The sequence below is a fragment of the Leptinotarsa decemlineata genome, unplaced genomic scaffold (genome assembly GCF_025532065.1).
Source record: "Leptinotarsa decemlineata unplaced genomic scaffold, Ldec_3_MD MMD2_tig00000008_RagTag_RagTag, whole genome shotgun sequence".
Classification (NCBI taxonomy): Eukaryota; Metazoa; Arthropoda; class Insecta; order Coleoptera; family Chrysomelidae; genus Leptinotarsa; species Leptinotarsa decemlineata.
The window spans coordinates 6,455,425-6,475,871 of record NW_027412537.1 but is presented as its reverse complement, the minus strand read 5'-3'; the positions used below and the strand labels follow the sequence as shown (position 1 = coordinate 6,475,871).

Genomic DNA, 20,447 nt, shown 5'->3' with positions numbered 1-20,447 from the left:
AAAGAAGAAATGAAACAATGGTTAGGACGACGCAATATACAATTCACAGTTGATATCCTCAAAATAAATCTGTATTCTATACTGGCAATTTAAAAACCATTATGTGAAGTGTATGCAATTTATGGGATAATGGAAACTCATGGACTCACATATCAAGACTGCATCCTTATCATACCGATTTAAACCACATCGAATTAGTAAGTGCATCATTAATGCAATGTGTACCTAAATTGAAGGCATGTGTGACGATTTCCTCATGTCGTTTTCTGTGGAAAAATGAAAGAAACGATGCGAACATTAAACGATTCGACTAGTTTCATTCCTCAAGAACCTGTTCATTTAGCTTTTGACAATATAATTATGAATTCATGGGGTGATGAGTGATGATGACAGCTACAGTGATGATAACAACTACAGTGATAACAGTGGCAGCGATTCTAATCTCTCAGGAATTTAGCCTTTGTAATGACAAAATAAAACGGAATTTCGGTTCATTCCTTCAATTTTTAAATTTTATTCCGTCCGAAATTTTGATAGCCATTCTGTCAATTCCTACAACCTCTAATAAAGTTTTCAATAGAAGAACACAAATTGCTTTATATGAACTCATTAGAATGTAATAATGGAGGTACTAATTTGTCTTAATTTGTAATCAGATAGCAAGAATAATAATACTGTAACGAATCTGAAGCCGCCTCTGACCAGTAAACCGGCCGAATCATGTAGCAAACACATAACATCACCACGAAAGAATGCAGTCGGCAACCGCCGCTCCGGTAAAATTGTAGTTGAGTACCGAACCGACTACAGATTTCTAGAAAAAAACATTACATTATATAAGCCCGGCTTCGCGACCCAAGAGGGCAGTTCAGAAAGTGAATCGAGCGGCTAAACAAGAAATTCAAATAGTGTAAATAAATCAAGCGTTAGTTGCTAAGTGTTGTAAATAAATTAGTTTGTGATTAGTGAAATATTGTTGGAAATAAATTTGTTTAAGACAGTTAATTCTTTAATTTGTTACAATACGGTAACCTGATATTAAGTATCTATGAAAATAAATCTTAGAAATAGTCAATAAAATACAACTTCCAGTAACCTCCATCTCGGCTTTCACAGGGTTTGATCAACAGTAAATCAGTATGTAGGCAAATACGAGTTGTTTGAGAGAAATGAGCTGGTTTTGACCTAAAGGACAATATATCTCTTCTAATTCAAAACTCTTCAAAGTGACATTCCAGAAGCCAATAATAAAAGTTTCAACATGTCTGGACATAATCAACAACAGCGCATATTTCTTGAACACCTGTACATTCATTTTCATGTTTTTCTATGGTTGAAATCGGCGCCCAGGCAGCGCTGTTTCTTTCTTCCATAAGCACAGATTTAATATGTGCCATAGGTCTCATAAGTGGTGCTAGGCTGAATCACGATTACATTTTGGACTCAGTGGTCCTCGAAGGCAAGCCGAAGTTAAGTAGGCATGAACAACTCCCCACAAAGACTTCATTTATGGAATCGACAAAAACTTTAACCTTATAAGTATCACTTTGTGACATTTTTATTAAACTGTTTACAAAACTTTTTCCACTAGTCACTAGACAATAGCTTCTTCAGACGTCTTCCATACACGTTAAGCATTTTCATTATGTATTGACCGATTCAGTCACCTAACTCAAACCTTGCTTGTCGGTCTTTGGCGGTCTATCGAGAAGCTATGAGTGAACTTCGACATCGACCGTATTTGAGATACGCCTTGTAGTGAAAGCTGTAGAGAAAGGCAGAGCGGTTCTCCTCATTCAGCGGTCGCTTAAGTAGCAAAAGACATATTTCCGTTTATTTTTCCAGTTTCTTCAATACTAAGAACTTTTCGAAACTCTTATTGGTTTGCGTAATATGCAACTTCGGTGAGGATATTCATTTGAGCTGTGAATTAGGTGGGATAAATTCGTTTAAAGTTTGAGGCCAATACCACCTCATTTTTTTAAAACAATAACAATTACGTGTTTTTCATTACTGTTTGACCCTTGATCAAACACTCCGATAACCGAAATGGACGCTGGACATGAAAGTTTATGATTTTCTTGAACTTCTAAAGTTGTTCGACGTGGAAAAATCTCATTGGAAATATTAGGAGTTTGTATTTGTTTGTGATATTCAACACCATTCAGGTACTTGGTGAAGCTGTTAAGAATCAGAAGCATACAGATGATGAGGATATGTTCCAAAATTAACTAGAAATGTAGTTTGGTGTTACTAAAATGATTGCTATATTGTGGTTCTACTGAAAATCTGGTCAGATATACAGGGTGTTCCTTAAACACATGCTAATATTTAAGGAGGTTATTCTTAGACCCATTTTAAGAAAAAAACTTCCTATGGACGTATGTCCTAAACGCCTTAACTTTTGAGATACAGGGTGGCAAAGTTTTCAAAAATAATCAGAGATAATTTTGTAGACATCTTTGGAATATTTGGTACATATGTTCCATGCCTCAAGGCGCATTTTCTGATGTACACAAATTTGTATTTTTTCAAACAGTGGCATCCCTACGGGTTTCGCATTGAATATTTTTGGGGAAAAAGTACTACGCCAAAATAAAATCATTTTTAAAATCCTCATTTATTTTTGAAAAAATTTGATCTCCTGGTATTTCTTTGTCCGACGCATGATTTTCACTCAAAAAAATAAAAATCGACAGAAAGCAAATTAAGAAATTAGATCAATTCTAAAATGAATGAGAATCTGAAAATTGCTTCATAACGCATTACCAATTCCCTAATAATATTTGAAAACATAATCTGCAAAAAAATACATTTTTCACAAAAACGAGTTTTATTTTATTTTGTGACAGTAAGTCTAAACGAATAGCACAAATTTGTTAATTAGTAATAATACCAAAACTGATTATAAAAATTGTTCAAATATTCCCGGCGTATTTCGTATAGTTTCACACGAGGCAACTATTCGCTCTCTTAAATCTTCTAAAGTATTAACGGGAGTTGAGATCGGGGGATCTTGCTGGCCATTGCTGAGGTCCTCAGCGACCTATCCAACGATTAGGATGAACTACATTTAAATGGTTTCGGACAATTACACTGAAATGAGCAGGGGCGCCATCGTGCATGTACCATATTCGATTCCTTAACGCAAGTGGCACATCTTCCAATAACCCAGGTGAGTCTTCTTCGAGAAAGTGTAAATAAGAACGACCATCAAGGCGTCCTGGTAGAAAAAATGGGCCTATTAGATGATCACCTATAATTCCTGCCAATACATTAACCGAAAATTGGTGTTGGAAATGGGTTTCGGTTATTGCATGGGGATTTTCTTCAGCCCACACATGATTGTTATGGAAATTTTAAATGGCATTCCGAGAAAAATTTGCTTCGTCTGTGAACAAAATTTGTGTCTCAAACTGCGGATTTAGTGCAATACTTTGTAGTTACCACTGACTGAAGTTCACACGCTGTGGAAAATCTCTGGGAAGTAATGCCTGCACTCTTGAAATATGGTATGGGTATAACAAAAAATCAACCAAAATACGCCAAACAATTTGATGACAAATATCCAGAGTTCTAGCGATCTTCCTCGTACTCGTTTCAGGATGTTCCTCAATTTCTTGCAGCACCGCTTCTTCAATTTCAGGAGTTCTTACTACACGAGGTCTACCTTCCGGAGTCCCTTTCTTGAAACTACCAGTTTCCCCAAGTCGACGATGAATATTTGAAAAGGTTCGGCTATCTAGTAAGGCACGATTAGGATATCTTTCCTGATAAATGCGCCTGGCTTCTGTTGCATTACCATCGGCAAGGCCATATACGTAATGCATTTGCGCCATTTCCGCATTCGTATAATTTACCATATTTACTGATATTCAGAAAAACAGCGGACTACCAAAATAACTTCAACAACACTTCAAAATCAAGCAAAACGCACTGTGACAGTTTTTAACACCAACACCTTACTTTAAACCAACATCAATATTAGCTACTGACGTTTGTAGATACAGAGAATTCGTTTTTTATTGCTATGGTGGGTACGCTGTTTTTTCTGCTTTTAATCTTTAAAAGAAATCACATATCGACAAACTCCATATTTCCAAGAGGTGCAGTAAATAACTAAATTTATGTTTTCAAAAATTATTAAGCGGTGCTGCGTTATTACGTAATTTTAATTGAGTACAGTACATCTGACAACAAACAAATACCTTTTAGATCCTCAATTATTTTGCAACAAATCTGATCTCTTAGTTTGCTTTCAGTCGATACACGATACCGCATCAGATTTTTAAGGAATTTATCCTTAAACAAAGCGATTTTTTATTTTTTGAGCGAAAACCATGCGCCGGACAAAGAAAACCCAGCAAATCAAATGTGCTCAAAAATGTATGGAGATTTTAAAAATAATTTTTAATTCAAGATAAATCAGTGGCGTAGTATTTTTTTTCGCCAAAAGTATACATTTCAAAACTCGTACATACGCCACTGTTTGAAAAAATACAAATTTGTGTACATCAGAAAATGCGCCTTGAGACATGGAACATATGTACCAAATATGCCAAAGATGTCTACAAAATTATCTCAGTTATTATTAAAAAACTGATTATTTTTGAAAACTTTGCCACCCTGTATCTCAAAAGTTAAGGCGTTCAGGACATATGTCCATAGGACGTTTTTTCCTTAAAATGGGTCTAAGAATTACCTCCTTAAATATTAACATGCGTTTAAGGAACACCCTGTAGAACACGGTTTCCTGGAAACTGGTGAACCAAACGTCAAAATACTTACAGATGATTTTTTTGTATAGAGAGTGACAATTGGCGGATGACAAGTTGGGATTTGGAAAATTTGAACAGGTGGTTATCAGAACGTACCTCGGTCAATTTTATGTAGGTTTGAGAAAAACACAAAAACTTTCTGAACCAAATAGTTTTGTGAACGGAGGGTAAAAATTATGTTATATTAACACAATACCTCTATCAGTGGAATCATATTTTTCTGATAGAATTTCATCGATAGCATTTTCTGAAAAAAATATATAAAATGTTATCGACTCAGGTACTTTTTACCACTGAACAGTTCGGGTTATCACCTAATGTCTAATTGGAGTACTGAGAACAATGAACTACTTTGGTTTAAATAACAGATTGATTTCGACAATTAAAAACATTTAGAAACCTAAAAACTACTGCTTCCTAAAAAATATTTTGGAATGTCCGAGCGATTAAATTTTTTTCAATCTTTTCAAATGTCTGCCCTACTCAAGAAATCACTTCGAATTCCATAATTTACCATTCAGAGAACCACTTCGAAATTTCAAATAATTTGTACCTGGCTACCTTGGCTTATTTGTGGGCAGGTCCCTTTTTAAAAAATAATAGACTGAATAGGTACGTTGGATCTACAATAGGTGTAGGTAGATATATTTATTATTTCTCAAGTTACCGATTTACAGTTGCTATGGTTATACTGGAATACTGACAATAAGGATGAAACATTTTGGAATAACTAGGTAAATGGAATGGACACATATAGAAAACTAAATGAAATGACTATTCAAATATTTTATTACATGTCATAGGTCGGTTTTAATTTACTGGAACTGTAGTGTATTGTGATCTATTTGACATGAATATTTGGCAACAAAAATTTTGCGTTCTGATTATTAGCCATTCACGAAGTGTTACTCAGTATCTTTCTTTAAGATAGAATCATCATTCGAATAATTTAATAAGCCTATTTTTCAAAGCGCATATTTACATTCAGTAAAACATCATTTACTACTTCTGTCAGAAATTCAATTTCTATATATTTTTCATGGAAGCCTTCTAAAAATTTGGATAATTGCAAATGACTAATGCGTACCTACAATAAATGGTGGAATAATGGTCTTATTCATCACAGTGGCGGATATAGCCAGGGGGCGTTCCTCTTGGACGCAGAAAATGTTTAATTATGGGTCCTAAGCTAGTCCTACACTCTTGCCCATTAGCAAACTGCAACCGATAACCAGCTTCCTGTACGAGTCCTCTTAAGTTATTTAAATGAAAGAACTATCACTAAACATCTTAATTTTCATTTATTTATAGTGAAAAAATGTATCTCAAGTGCGCCAGTCCTCAATAAATTCCTAGATCCGCTCCTGATCCATCAGGGTCGTATACAGGGAGACAAAGGGGGTATATGACCCTTCCAGGGAATAGATAAAAATTGGAAAATGTTGATTTCAGAGATTTTTGTTAAACTTGAAATTCATTGAAGAAAGTTAATATGTTTAGTAATGTAGACTTATAGAGACTGATAAAGAGAACCTTATTTTGTGAATAATAATTGATACGGTAACTAATCGGGATGAACTAAGAAGTTTGTCTTTTCTTCACCAGTATCAAGTTCTCCATTACAATTTTTATTTTTTTCACATTGTGAGAGGTGACAATCCCCTAAAAAGGTCAATAATAACCTATAAAAAAACATTGTCAAATGTAAGAAGAGCTTATCAAATTTCGATATCGTTCAGGGGTTGTGAGAATTCTCTTTTCAGACTTGACAAACAGTAAAAAATAACATTTTTCAATTAATCTCATTCAGCACTTGAGACTGCTGTCGCCATCTTTTGGATCAGACCAAAACTAATACTTTCAGAAAGAATTGTAAAAAATAGTTTCTATACATCTTACTGGTTCAAATAAGACAAATGAATAAACTTTTATTATTATATATCTTACAGTAAATTATTTACATTTTTACTAAAAATAGTTTCTCGTATTTTACAAAGAGTTTCTGGAACACAGTCCTTCATACACGCTTCCTCTTCTTCCTCTTTGGATAAGGTTCCTCCTGACTCAAATTCTGGAACACAAAGTCATATGAAATAAGGAATAACTTTTTGGGTGATAGGTGTATACAGTTTATGATTAGACTTAAAAAAAGTAGAAAACCGTTATGAAAACTTATAGGTATAAATTCTATAGCAATGTTCACTAATTTTATTTGAATTTTTTTTCAAAATTTATAGAAATATAATCATTCATCAAACTCACTGATGATTTTTCTTTTATTTTTGTCAACAACAAATTTTAAATGTGGAGAATTTGGACATCCAAACTTTATGATGACTTCCTCCGATATATCTGATCTGTCTGTCACCTCAACATTCATATCAAAATTGGCACTGTACTTCTGAAGAGCTTTCTGATATGCTATTTTTTTGTGCTTGTGCTCTGTTGCAAGAAGTGAACTTTCTGAAACAAAAAGAAAAATGGCAGACGCTGAAAATATTTTGGGATTTCTGGAGAGTTATAATAATTAAGTATTACCTTACAACCTTTCAACCGAATGATTAATTCAAGTGTGGATTATTATTAATCAACAATAACTATACAATATTGACTAACCTTTACTCATCATTTCTCAACAGAGCATAATTTATGAAATGAGAATTTATTTCAAGACAGAATCTCAATATCAACTGAAACTCTTAATGTTGAAAATTTTTACCTTTTTCCAAATTATCGATATTCTTTTGAAGAGCCTTCTCTTTTGATGTCAATAGTGCAATGTTTTTCTTCACTTCTTTGAATGTGTTATTCACATCTTTCACATTTGACAAAAGCTGCTGATTATGTGCCTTTGTTGTTTCGAAGTCATTTTTTAGATAGTCAAGGGTATTAATGTTTTCACACACTGAAAAGAAAAAAAAATGGTTTGAATTCTTATCAATATCTCGTATATTTGAAATCATATGAATTTTCAATATTTATATTTAGAAACACTAATGTATCAATAAATTAAATACAACAAAGATCTAAAATACATGCATATGCCTCATGTTTCTCCGATAACAGAGTAATATTATTCTGACAGGTTGTCATCATAAGCAAACTACATGCATGAGTATTTCAGACCATCAACTTTCCATATGCATGTGACCCTATATAAAGGGCTTTGTTGATATGTTAAAGGTACTCAAAACATGGTGCAAAATATCCCCTACCCTAAAATGATCAGAATAGGTACTTTCCATCCGCTTTTCAAAGATATCAAGGCTATCATCATAAACTAAGACATTGGCAACAGAACCATCAAATCATGAAATTTGGAATAGTCTGAGACATGCAAGATTTAAATTAAAAATATTTTGATGTATCATCAATCATTATCTTAATTCTTCCTCTTGAAGATGATCACTTGTGATTGAAACACGTGCCGAGATGTTAAAAGTAATGGTTTGGTGTTGGGATAAAACTCCAGTAATATTTATTACTACACAAAAGTTCCAAACAGTGCATCACATATCATAATCTCAAAAGCTTTGATCTGCTCTAATAGAAAATTAAACATGTGCATTTTCTTAATGTTCCGATTAAACAGCTACAAAAACATTGTCTAACCACTTTTGAAGATCGAAGCTGTGGCTATAAAAAAATCCATGTTCAGTTGTAGTAAAAATGTTGACAAAGGTAACAAATAGTGAGAACAATAGCTTGGAACCTTGTGGTAGTTCAAAGTAAAAAGTACTGAAACCTGAATAAGTTTGTTGAAAAATCATTCAACGTTCAGTCGACTGAGATTAGTCCAAACCTTTCCTAACTTGAAATACATTATACCTTCACAAATATTGATTTGTTCAGCCTCCATTCTCAGATTCTGAAGGTTTTCATTAGAAAATTTAATCCTTGATGAGAGCTCATCATCAAAGGAAAATGTATCCCAATTGCACTGTAAATTGCTCCATGAAAAGTCGTCCGAGATATTTTGGGGAAACTGGCCTGTGAATGTTGTGCTAACTAAAATATAAAAGACTAGGTATTGGACCATAACAATTCACACAGTTAAATACACCTACAGTTCATGATATTGTGAATTATTTTTCTTCGTAATCTTTGATTACTAAAGGTTACGATTCAATAAGCAAACTGGATATATATATAAAAATTATAATTTAGTATACCAGTTTTAAAAAATGGGTTAGTTTTTTAAATATATAGTTTTCGTTACAGAGTTTATTTTCTTTGTTTGTATTGGTTGTTCACTTGCTCAGTACAGTTATACAAAAAAGTGTAGTCACAGAACTCATAAACTTGCTGACGAGATCTGTGAACTAGTGTCTAGTGTCTAGTGTGGTAGTTGGTACTAAGATACCGTGGTCAGCAGAGGGAATAATCTCAATTCCATTTTCTATAATATTATTTGGAAATTTCGACTTCAAACAGAATACGTCTTCTTTATTATAGCCCAACTTAACCTCTTGACCTTATTAGGGAGTTAACGTTACCTCGAGTATAAAGTCCATCTGTTTCGCTTAGAGAGTTAGAAACCGAAATCATTTTCAAATAAAACATATTGTTTTAAATTTCAATTGATGATAGGAAGTGAATGAAACTCGTGAATTTTTATTCAAGTGTAACAATATATAAGGCTACTGAAAATTCAAAATTATAATTGCAAAACAGTGTGTTTTGAGCTTTCATTTTGAAATACTTCACTTATTATTGGATTTCTTCTTGGTGGACATTTCAGGATTTTAGAGAAGGGATTTGTGTGTATGTAGCTCGTTCAAATACGTCTTCTGTATGTTGTTTACGAACGTATCCATCTTGGTGTGTGGTGTGAATATTTTTTTTTTATTGATGTGAATTTTCGAAGGTGCATCACCTTGGACAAACCAGGTGTAGCTTCAAAAAAGGCATTCACATTATGCCATTCGAAGATACACAAATACTTGATGACACTCATAATCACTAACCAAGAATATATAGAGAGGCACTAGAAATGCAGAAACATAGGGATAATATCAATAAAAAGGAAGAGGCGATGATCGTTAATAAAATCTGGCTACCAGTAATAATTGTACAAAAAGTCATTTGATCCAAATAAGAAACTAAACCACACCCACCTATGACAATATAAAATCGAAAACATGGTAGTTTCTGCGTTGGGAACAACTCGAGAACTTCAACCGTTACCTCGTCGTCTTTGATGATGTCTACCGCAGTAGCAGACGGAACGTCAGACATAAAAACCACGGACATAAAACTCGAAAATGCTTCCATACAAAAAGAAAAGTTTCACGAAATGTATCACTTAAAAAGGAACAGTCTGACTGATTTCCAACAACATGGGTGATTTAACTGGTAAAAAAGAGGTACCCGTGTAGGTGACTGAAAGTTGAAATTTCGAAAAATAGTTGAATGCAATGGAAAAGAGTTTTTTTTATTCTTTCAAATAATTGATATGAGTATCAGAATGCTGAAACTTAAACAAATTTATCTAGTCACTCTTCTTCAGAAAATTTTAATTGGAAAATAGTCTACAATTCAATCTTGATTTGAGTTTGAATTCAAATAATATTTTATACAGGTGGGCACCCCTTCATTCATCAATAATATTGCATTGGATTTTTATTGTAAAGAGTTATTAGTGATGATAAATCAAAAAATCATTTCAAAAGTCTATTTCAAGCTCAAAAATAACAAAAACAATCTCCGGAAAGAACCGGATATATTAATTTTAAAACTGACAGGCCCTCTCTGTGAATAATTTCAACTTATGGAAGTAATGGTCCAAATATTCACTAGATACCGACAGGGATACATTTTTCGGCCAGTTTAAAAATTCAAGATTTTCAGTTTTTTGCTATAAAGAAATAAAAATATCATATTTAATCACAAGCTAGGTTCACAAATTTACGGGGGGTAGTGTACATACTGAAATCTCAATACTTTAAAACTGTGAAACATATGCGTCTTTCCTAGAAGTGAACATCTTAGTTCAAATTTTGGCGCCCATTAATTTGTCGAAGAGAGCCGAATCACGTGACCCACGCTCGCCGCCATTTCTCCGTATAAACAACGACCGGGAAGGTTCTTCCGTGCATAGTTAACGTTTTCTCGTTATATTTTGTGAAATTAACTAGTAAAAATGTCTGAAGTTGAATCGGTGAATACTAACAATGCTGTAAATGAAGAAAATAGTCAAGTAAGTACGCTGATTTGTATATCTTTGGTGTTAATTTTTCGAACAAGTATGCAATGTGCACGTAATAACTTAGGGATCTTAGAATGTGAAATATAACGGTTAAACCCTCCTATACCGGGTAAGTAGCTTTTATGTTGTTAGTCACAGTCTAAAAGCATCAAGTATTCCATAAGAAAATCGAGAAATTAACGTATTTTAGAGGTGTTTCAAGTGCATTAAACACTTGGAAGTTCCCTATCTTTCAAATAATATATACATGGATATTGTATCCTAGTGAATATAATGAGAAAACATGGTAGAAATATGATTTCTGATATGTACGCCGTGATTTTCATTTTTAATCAAGCACATACGTTTAGCGTGGTTTCGCTCTTGTTCAAATTGCTGAGAGTTGCAGGTCACGTCGTGGATTTAGCCGGTAAAATATTGGAGGGAAATTTTAAGTTTAGGCTGTTGAACTTTGTTGTAATTTGTATATATTTCTTTTTCAGAATGAAAAAGCAGCTAAAGGCAAAAAATCCAAATCGCCCAGACTATCTACTATTGATAGAGCAAGGGAGGAGAGCGAAGCCTTAACCAAGGTTTGTTGAAGTATATTCAACTAGGAGTTTTTTGTTGAGTGTTGTATTTACAGGGCTTGGGACCTGAGGTTGAAGGCCGACGCCGCACAAGATCAGCCGCTAAAGGTGTTCCTGCAACCCCTCCACCCCCAGCTAAGAAAGAAAGGAAAAGTTCTAGCGCGGGAAAATGTAAGTGGTTTGAATATTACTGATATTATTTTTATTGTTACTTGTCAATCTGAGGTTAGAATTTGGGGAAAATATTCTTTTTAATGGCGCGCGCTAGTTTTTTGAAAAGCATTTTTTCAAACATTTTATGTGAAAACTGTCGAAAGTTTGACTATTGTATAATGTTTTCCATTGTCCCACTGACACTAGTGTGTCTGAGTTTAGTAATGGAACAATAATTTCAGCACATATCACTCATCACTACTACTAGATATAATTATTTTTTTATGATTTTAAAGTGATGGATTGATTGAAATGATTGTCAATTAGGTTTCTTGCAGACTTCTTGAATACGACTTTTTTGCCTGAAGACCTTTTTAAAAACATAACTTGCTAGTCAGTATTGCAATTTTTTCTATGGATATCCAACCATGTGAAACGTGCAATAGTCGAGCAAAAACATTCAATGTAGATCACACTTGTTTACATTCAGAGCTTGGGAATACAAAAAGAATTGCCGTTCAGAATTCTAAACATATTAGAAATATTTATTAAAATATTCTCATGAGACATTTTCTGAAAATAAATCATCTGTTGGATAAAAACATCTTGTAACAAGGAATTTTTTGAGTTGCTAGTGAGATTCCAGTTGATGATTTATGAAATTTCAATTTGATGGAATGTAATTGAAGAAAATTAATTTTGATAAAAAAAAAATCAACATTTCGTGGCTCCTAAAAAAAATTCTCAATATTTTTGAGGATCTTCTCACTAAAAATACATCTGTCAAATTTTAAATTCAGATTCATGATTAGTAGAATAAAATAAGTGGATTGTAAGAAAAAATTTATAATTTGTGCATATATAGAAGAAAGTCATAAGATGACAATTACTTTTATTTTATTGTAAAAATTCACAATGCTTTTCATTCTCAGCTCGTGGTCGGCCGAAGAAAGGAGCTGAAGAAACCAGTGATTCACAAGATGAAAAATCTGAAACGTCAGTGACTGAAAATGAGGACCAAACCAAAAGTAATGATGAAGCCAAGAGTGAGGATGCAATAGAAACCAACTCGCACGATGAGAAAGAAGAGTCTGGAAATAATAATGCCGAAGCAACTAAAGTAAGTTGATGGATAGTCATTCATGTGTGCTGATTTTGTTTGATTGGATGATTTATGTGCCAACTTTTCGACAAAAATTTGCATGAATAGATTTTCTTGCACTATCATCTCCGAAGATATTTTAAAAAAGCTATTATTTTATTAAGCTCAATCTATACTTGTCTCAGATATTTAATAAAATAATAATTTTTATTATCCTGTAAGACAGTCCAAAGGTACATTGTGTAGGATTATTCAGAAAAGAATATGAAAATGAAACTAAAAATAAGAAGACAATTTACTAAGAGTAACACATTCATTGAAATTTTCATTTTATTATTCAATCATTTTCTGAGGGGAGTAATAGTTTTTCTCTAGTAAGAAAATCCTAAGTGTAATTTTGAAACTGTGGATAGAAATAGAGTTTTTCAGATCAAGGGGTAGCATATTGAATAATCTGAGCCCTATTACATTACGGGAATCGTAAATCGGTGCATTTTTACAATATGGCATATGAAAGTCTGTCTTACGCCTGGTATTGATAGAATGCACATTTTCATCAATTAATAAACTGTTAAGGTTATCATATATAAAAACAATTCGAATATGTGTGTTTTTTATTATTTAAATGTAGGGAATTTTCCTTAAACCAGGTGTTTAACTTTTGCAAAATTAAGTTGCCTTTGGTTTGTAGATTTTGATCTATTTTATCTGATGAAACCAGTGATGTGTCATCTGCAGATTGTGTGAAATGAGCATATATAGAGATGGAATCCACATTATTCACATATATAATAAAAAGGATTGGGCCCAGCACTGAGCCCTGTGGGACACCAACATAAATATCCACATAATTGGATATATTCAACTTTTTCACATTATTATTATTAACATTGATGATTCTGACATTGCTTCGGAGTTGAGGCAAATGTTTTCAGACAGTTGAGTGAATTTCCTTGTATGCCAATATTATGGAGTTTCATATTAAAGATTTTTGTGATCAACACAGTCGAACGCCTCACTGAGATCGAAGAAGATCCCGATAGGGCACTCGCCTCTGCTAATTGAATTCAAGACCTTTGAATATAAAGAATGAATTGCATCGGTTGTTGACTTTGAATTCTGAAAACCATATTGGTTTTTGGATATAATGTTTTTCTCGTTCAAATGAACTTTCAGTCTGTTCAAGTATGCAAATTCAAAGATTTTAGAGAAAACAGATGACACATGTGTGTCATATTAATCAGATTGACTGTTTTATATATGGGAATGACTACCTGTTTTAAGTAGATTCGAAAAAATTCCTGTACAGTATGAAATATTTATCACATATGTTATAGGTGAGATTATAAAGCCTGAAATTTTTCTTAATAGAAAACCTGGAACTTCATCAAATCCAGATGAGTAAGGTGTTTTTAGTTTTGACCATAAGAGCTTGTATAATTTGTCTTGATTATAAGGTAGCAGTAAGAACTTATTTGAATGAGTATATTTTTCTAGTAGATTGGACAAGTTTGTGGAATTATTATATATTTTTTCCTTAACACATTCGCTGCATAAAATAATGAAGGACTCGACTCCTGTGTGGGACATATTTATTTTTTTAAATAGGGTTTTTTGGAGTTTAATGCTTTTTTTATGTTGTTTTTTTGTGTGAAAAACAGTAATTATTCATTTATACAAAAATCAGGTTCGGACGCTTATTGGCGTCCTAAGCACAGTACCAGAGTTTCAAGGATATATGCGGATGACGCCATAAGGCGTTAGTGGGTAAAAATGGTCAAGTAGAAAAAAATACAAGTAAAAAAAACATTTTAAAACAAAATTAAAGTATATCACATTCCATTTTTGGTCAAAAACGTAATAAAACACTTCATTCAATTTTTGTGAAAAAGACTAAAACATGGCTCAGGACACAAACCGGGTTTATCTGGACAAGTCTTACATTCCCACACAGTCTTTCCTGATTTTCTTCTGGAAACAAAAACGACATCTTTTTCTTGGTGTTCTCTTTGTGGCATCAACCGTTTCAATTTTACTAGGTACCTACGTGTTTGAATACCATATATTCTATTCTACGTGGTATATCAGGCAATAGATTTTCAACCACAGCAAAACGGTAATCATATAATGTCTTTTTTCTGCCCGAGTATTTGTAAAATATCACGTAAGAATTGAACGAAAGGAGCTGCAGAATAAATGAACACAAAGTTTTTTATACCAGAATAATGTTTTTCTCAAAAAAGGGTAGTAGGACGTCATCTGGTCCTGACGATCTATTCCGCCCATGTATTTATTGTATTCCACAATTGGTAAAGGCTTCTGTTTAGCAACTCCTCTTTTATTAGTTATCTCTTTTCAAATTCTGTGAATATGTAGGTAACATCTCTTCTATCCTTTCACTTTCCGATCATTATACCATCTGAATACTGGTCTTTTATGATGTACTGTTTGGAACTTTTGGTGTAGTAATGAATATTACTGGAGTTTTTTCCCAACACCAAATCGTTATTTCTACACCTCAACACGTGTTTCGATCACCAAGTGATCATCTTCAAGAGGAAGATAAAACTAGAAAACTACTCAAAACTAAAGCTATTTATGCTATTCAGGTACATCGTACAGGTAGGTAATCAGTAATACCACCCATACAAGTGTACCACCCTAAATTAATTTTACAATTGGCCTTTCTATTTACAATATGTCCTTATGTATGTTTAAATGTTACAGCTATATAAAATTAGTTTCACAATATTGCCTATCTAAATATATTTACAATGTGTCTTTTTGTAGTAATCAGTAAACCCAACAACATTATTTCAACAAGCTATATAGTATGCTATTTGGTATTGGTCCGTTATCGTTATTCATAATATTATTGTTTACTCATTTCTACACTTTCATAGGCATGGACAGACAAAAAGATCTATTAAAGTGAGATATAAGGAACACATAGCACACTTAAAATATGGAAGACCTGAAAAATCAGCAGTCGCCCATCATATTTTGCAACAGAACCATTCCATAGACTTCAGTTCTTTAAGATTAGTTAGACAAGTTAACAACAACAGGCAACTAGATGCCTCTTCTTCTTTTAGCTCTTATTGTCACTTTATGTCTTTTAACACCTGAAGGACCTGCCAGATTATTATCTACTTCACTCATAATTAAATAAGCCGTAGAAAATTTTAAAATTCACGAAATTACGAACCACCTCGCAATCTTCTTGAACAATACTATTCAAATGTGCGAACTGAAATACAACCACCTCTGTTTAGTGCGGACTAAATACAAACACATTGAGAGAAACGCCATAAGGCGTCACTTGCAGTCAATGTGTTAATGGAAAATTAGTAGTATTAAGTCTGGAACGCCCTCAATATTCACGTATATACCAGACCAATCTTATTTTATAATGAGATTGTGGCCTCTGTTTTGGAGCTTGCAATAGAGGTTTAGATTTTAATCGACAAACATTAAATACATTCAAAACTAACTTAAAAAGATTAGTAGTATAGGTGTCCGTCTATTACTGTAGTACTGCTAAATTGTTCATTTTTAGTATACATTTAGTTTTAGTATATATCTGTATTTTCATATGTAAAAAAAGGAGAAATCCGTTTATAAATAAATAAAAAATATTGAAGTCCACATAGATGCTTCTACGATCTGATATGGTATTGTCATGAATGCAGGTAATGCAGACATTAGTAAAATTCATGAAAACCTTGTAATTATACTGTTGATTGTAACTCTGGTTGGTCATCTGGCGTTTACATCAATTTTAAAAGGAGCTATCAATTACAGGTAGTCATTGTTTGATGTTTTTGCATCGAAGTTGAAGTCGCCGCAGATCATAATCTCAACATTTGGTTTGTATAAGTAATTCAGTACATCAAGTTTTTCTAGGAATATTTGCAAATTCCCAGATGGAGATTTATAGCAATTTAAAATGAGGAGTGAATTACTTGTTTTAGATTTATATGAGACTGCTGAGACTTCAAAGCCTTTTTCACATCAGATTAAACCAGTTTAATCTTCCTCTTGAAGATGATCACTTGGTGGTCGAACTGTTATAAATAATGGTGGAGTTTTTTTTGAGATTAAACTCCAGTACACCAAAGGTTCCAAACAGTGTATTACGAATTCTAAATTAATTTAGAATCAAAATAGGCCTCCTTCGCCTTCAGTATCTAAATCATGTGTTGATAGAAACCTATCTTCAGGAAACATAGGGTTGTTTAATCTGAAATTGTTATATTGGTGAGTAATGCAATTTGAAGTCTCAGAATTGTTCCTGAATTGAGCTTATCATTTACATGACTGATGTAAATGCTAATTATGTTAAGTTATTCAAGCATAGGGTGGTGTAAAAGAAAGCTCTCAAAAATTTAGAAATTCCTCAACAAAATTCATCAATTTGAAGAAATATTATGAAGAGGAAAGATTTGATTTCCTAATGTTTTTATTTGTAATGGTCAAACTCAAAAACTACCCTTTCTCCCTCTTCCACATCCTCTATTTCCTTCTGTAGGTTGAATCTCCATGGTTTCAACTGGTATTGCAATCGATTTTAAAAGTTCTTTGAAATCAAAGCAAGCAAAAATTGTGAGATATCAAAAATTTGTCTATAAAAGTCGATATTTCGTGTGCGGGTGTAAATGGATTATAATCTTAAAAAAATAAAATAACTTTTCCATTAATAAATACATAAACAGGAGGAAACTTCTTTGAAAAGAAACAATGTAACAAACAAATGAAAACTTCAATTAACTGGGTAGATATTCCGAAACAACTGTATTTCTATATATCATATTATTTCATTGTCAATTTGATCACCAAGCATTCATAATGGAGACCGACATGAAATATTCTTATGAAATGCTATAATAATTGAATTAAAGAGTACTTAACAAGAGACTTTCAATCACAAACTAAAACGAGGATTTGTTAGACCACTTGAATTCATTTTCTCATGTGATAGTTTTAATTTTGTGATAATTCTTGATGTATTATTTTGAATTGTATTGTGTAAAGGGCGATTATAATTTGCATGAAATGCTTGAGACAGTTAACTTTTTGGATATCTAACCCATCTAAATAACTTTCCAATTACCATGCACATTATATGTGAATATTAAAATGGGTATAGTATATCCATGTTTTTAAATAACTTACTGTACTTTCTGTATGTAGGTGTATTTTTATAAGGGTCAATTTACGATAATTATTGATATACTAGTGTGTTTTAATTTCATGTCTCCTTAAAATAAATCAACAAAGGTTGATCCTAATCCTTCTTTGCAGGAAACTCCTGAAGCCACTGAAAACGGGGCAAAAGAAGACAGTGTTGACGCACCTGCCTCCGAAGAAGAAAAGAAGGTAGAGGACAGTAAAAGTACTGCAGACGAATCAGAGTCGGCTAGTCCCGAAGAAGCGGAGGCAGAAAAACCGGCCGAATAAGTACATTTTTTATAAAGTTTGATTTTTTTCTATTGAATACTGTAGGTTAAACAATCCAAAAAATTAATTTGTAATATCCTGAAAACAAAACAAAAAGAATCACTTTGAAAATGATTTGTGATTTACTGTATTAGATTTCTAATGATTTTCGAGGTTAGTTGTATTTGTATGCGCGATGTCATGCAAGGTTGCAAGATAATTACTGTTAATAATAATAATATATGATATAGGTTAGGTGTCATTCTTTTGTATATTTCCTGTTTTTTTTTGTTTTAACGGTAATTATTGTACAATACGCATTTTTATTACCTACAGACAAGTTGAAAAACCTTTTATCAATCAATCGGTAGCATAGTAGTACATATTGATGATGAGAGTATGTACCTGAATCTCTCCATCTGTTTGAATGTTTCGTCCAGCACGAGAACCAATGCGATTTCTAGCAGTGGAGGTTTGGGTTGTTGCAATTTTTATTGATTAGTTTTGCCAGCATGACTCAATATTTGATTGCAATGATTCTTAGAGTATATATTTTCTGTTGATTATTATAACCAAACAGAATATTACATAATGGTTTGAGAGAAAATTTTGCTCATCTATCATTGCCAGCGTCAGTGTTCTTGAAGACTTATTACAAATAACTTATTTTTGAAGAGGTTCAGTTGTATAGAAATTTCTGTAAGGGCATGTCATTCACGAATAATGTTGTTGACCTGTAAGTATTTTTATGAGATTCATTGTTGCATTGAAAGTGTGTGAAATGAGGCTCTGTTAGAGTTCCAGGTTTTTTTTTGTTTGTCAATTTCTTTGCTACTTTTTATGGTAAGCAAAAAAGGGTACTTATGTTTTCATTTAACTTGCGGGATTCTAAAAATAGCTTGGAATTGGAAAATCAGCTACGGATATAAATTGTGAATAGAGGTGGCCTCAGAACTGATACCTGTGTTACACCAAATCATTGTGGGTCTTTTCCAGTAAAAGTAGAGATTGTTAATTCTCATTCAAAGTGCCATAGTTTTTTTTATCCGAAATTTTAAACTTCTTGGTGATATGCCTGCTTTCCTGTTGAAAATACTGATAAAAAATGGAACATAAAACCGTTCTGATCAGCAAAAGAGGTCCCTTTATTCACTGGAGACTCAAAAAGTGGAAAGTTTAATGTTTATCAGCTGAAAGAGGTTGACGTTATTATTCTGTAGACTTTAATTTTTTGGCGCAGTTCTTGGAGTATAAAACTGAAATTTACTCAAAAAGTCTTGGACAAATGTATAAAAATTGCTCGTAACTGAATGCATACGGTCGAGCTGAACGAAACATTCTGCTTCTTTTTCTTGATCATCACGCAGTGCAGGTTACTGAAGATTACAAATGGATTTGTATTTTTTTTGTCTCCGCACTCAGTTACATAGACATTAAATCTTATATCCTGTAGCAACTATATCATTCATTGTTTGTAATTTCATAGAAATATGTAGTAATATATTTTTGATTTTATTTTACGTGAATTACTTGTCCTTGATTTTATATTTATGTAAACTAAACTGTATGGTTGAATATAAATGTGAAATAAATTTTCAATTAGACAATTATATATAGAAGCGTATTACTTTGTTATTCGGTTTCCAGATAATGTTGATGTATGATATAAAAAAAGTCCATTTTCTGATAGTTGGGAAAGCATAAAACATCGTTGATATACAAAAATTACTGTATCAAATCAAATTTATTCATCACCGAAGTCCATACAGATGTATAAAAGACAATATAAACTTATTGGGCTAGTTATAACAGAACCTAAAAGCTACAGCAATTCAAATACAAAATAAGTATATATTGAAAGTCAAAGAATAAAAGTTACAAAAATACAAACATAAAATAAGTATATATTGAAAAGAAGTACCATCTGTTCATAAATGAAGGAACAATTGTACAATCACAGAACATTAAAATAACAGTACATTACTGACCGTAATAATATAAGATTATATAATAATGCACATACACTTACATCAAAAAATCATCCAAAGAATAAAATACGTTTCCTTCCAAGTTTTTGTGAAGAGCGTTCCTGAAGCAGTTTAGATTTGACATTTCGTGAGTTGGACCAAACGATTAAAACACCTTATACCTTGATGAATATAACAGTTTTACCCAATCGTTAGTCTGGAGAAAGGTTG

The 20,447-nt window shown here is 32.7% G+C and overlaps 2 protein-coding genes across 2 annotated transcripts; one reads left to right on the top strand and one right to left on the bottom strand.

Annotated features, from left to right (window-relative positions):
• Positions 1–6,693: 6,693 nt before the first annotated feature.
• On the bottom strand, positions 6,694–9,059 carry LOC111511877 (uncharacterized). The gene is made up of 5 exons (XM_023167891.2): positions 8,846–9,059; positions 8,607–8,786; positions 7,498–7,683; positions 7,041–7,241; positions 6,694–6,849 (listed from the first exon to the last, which is right to left on the bottom strand). Exons 1-5 carry the CDS (start codon positions 8,850–8,852, stop codon positions 6,722–6,724), a joined length of 702 nt encoding a protein of 233 aa, XP_023023659.2. The 5' UTR covers positions 8,853–9,059; the 3' UTR covers positions 6,694–6,721.
• A 1,759-nt stretch (positions 9,060–10,818) lies between these two features.
• On the top strand, positions 10,819–19,861 carry LOC141480680 (uncharacterized). Its single transcript, XM_074170924.1, has 5 exons — positions 10,819–10,977; positions 11,469–11,558; positions 11,612–11,726; positions 12,641–12,828; positions 18,115–19,861. The coding sequence occupies exons 1-5, from the start codon at positions 10,921–10,923 to the stop codon at positions 18,268–18,270; spliced, it is 606 nt and encodes a 201-aa protein (XP_074027025.1). The 5' UTR covers positions 10,819–10,920; the 3' UTR covers positions 18,271–19,861.
• Positions 19,862–20,447: the final 586 nt, after the last annotated feature.

Bases quoted from the DNA above. Each gene is read 5' to 3' on its own strand.
- LOC111511877 (XM_023167891.2), bottom strand. The intron at 7,684-8,606 runs GTATAATGTATT...TTTTCTTTTCAG, and splicing joins ACAAATCAATATTTGTGAAG to TGTGTGAAAACATTAATACC. The intron at 6,850-7,040 runs GTGAGTTTGATG...TTTGTGTTCCAG, and splicing joins AAATAAAAGAAAAATCATCA to AATTTGAGTCAGGAGGAACC.
- LOC141480680 (XM_074170924.1), top strand. From the start codon at position 10,921: ATGTCTGAAGTTGAATCGGTGAATACTAACAATGCTGTAAATGAAGAA. The intron at 10,978-11,468 runs GTAAGTACGCTG...TTTCTTTTTCAG, and splicing joins TAAATGAAGAAAATAGTCAA to AATGAAAAAGCAGCTAAAGG. The intron at 12,829-18,114 runs GTAAGTTGATGG...CCTTCTTTGCAG, and splicing joins ATAATGCCGAAGCAACTAAA to GAAACTCCTGAAGCCACTGA.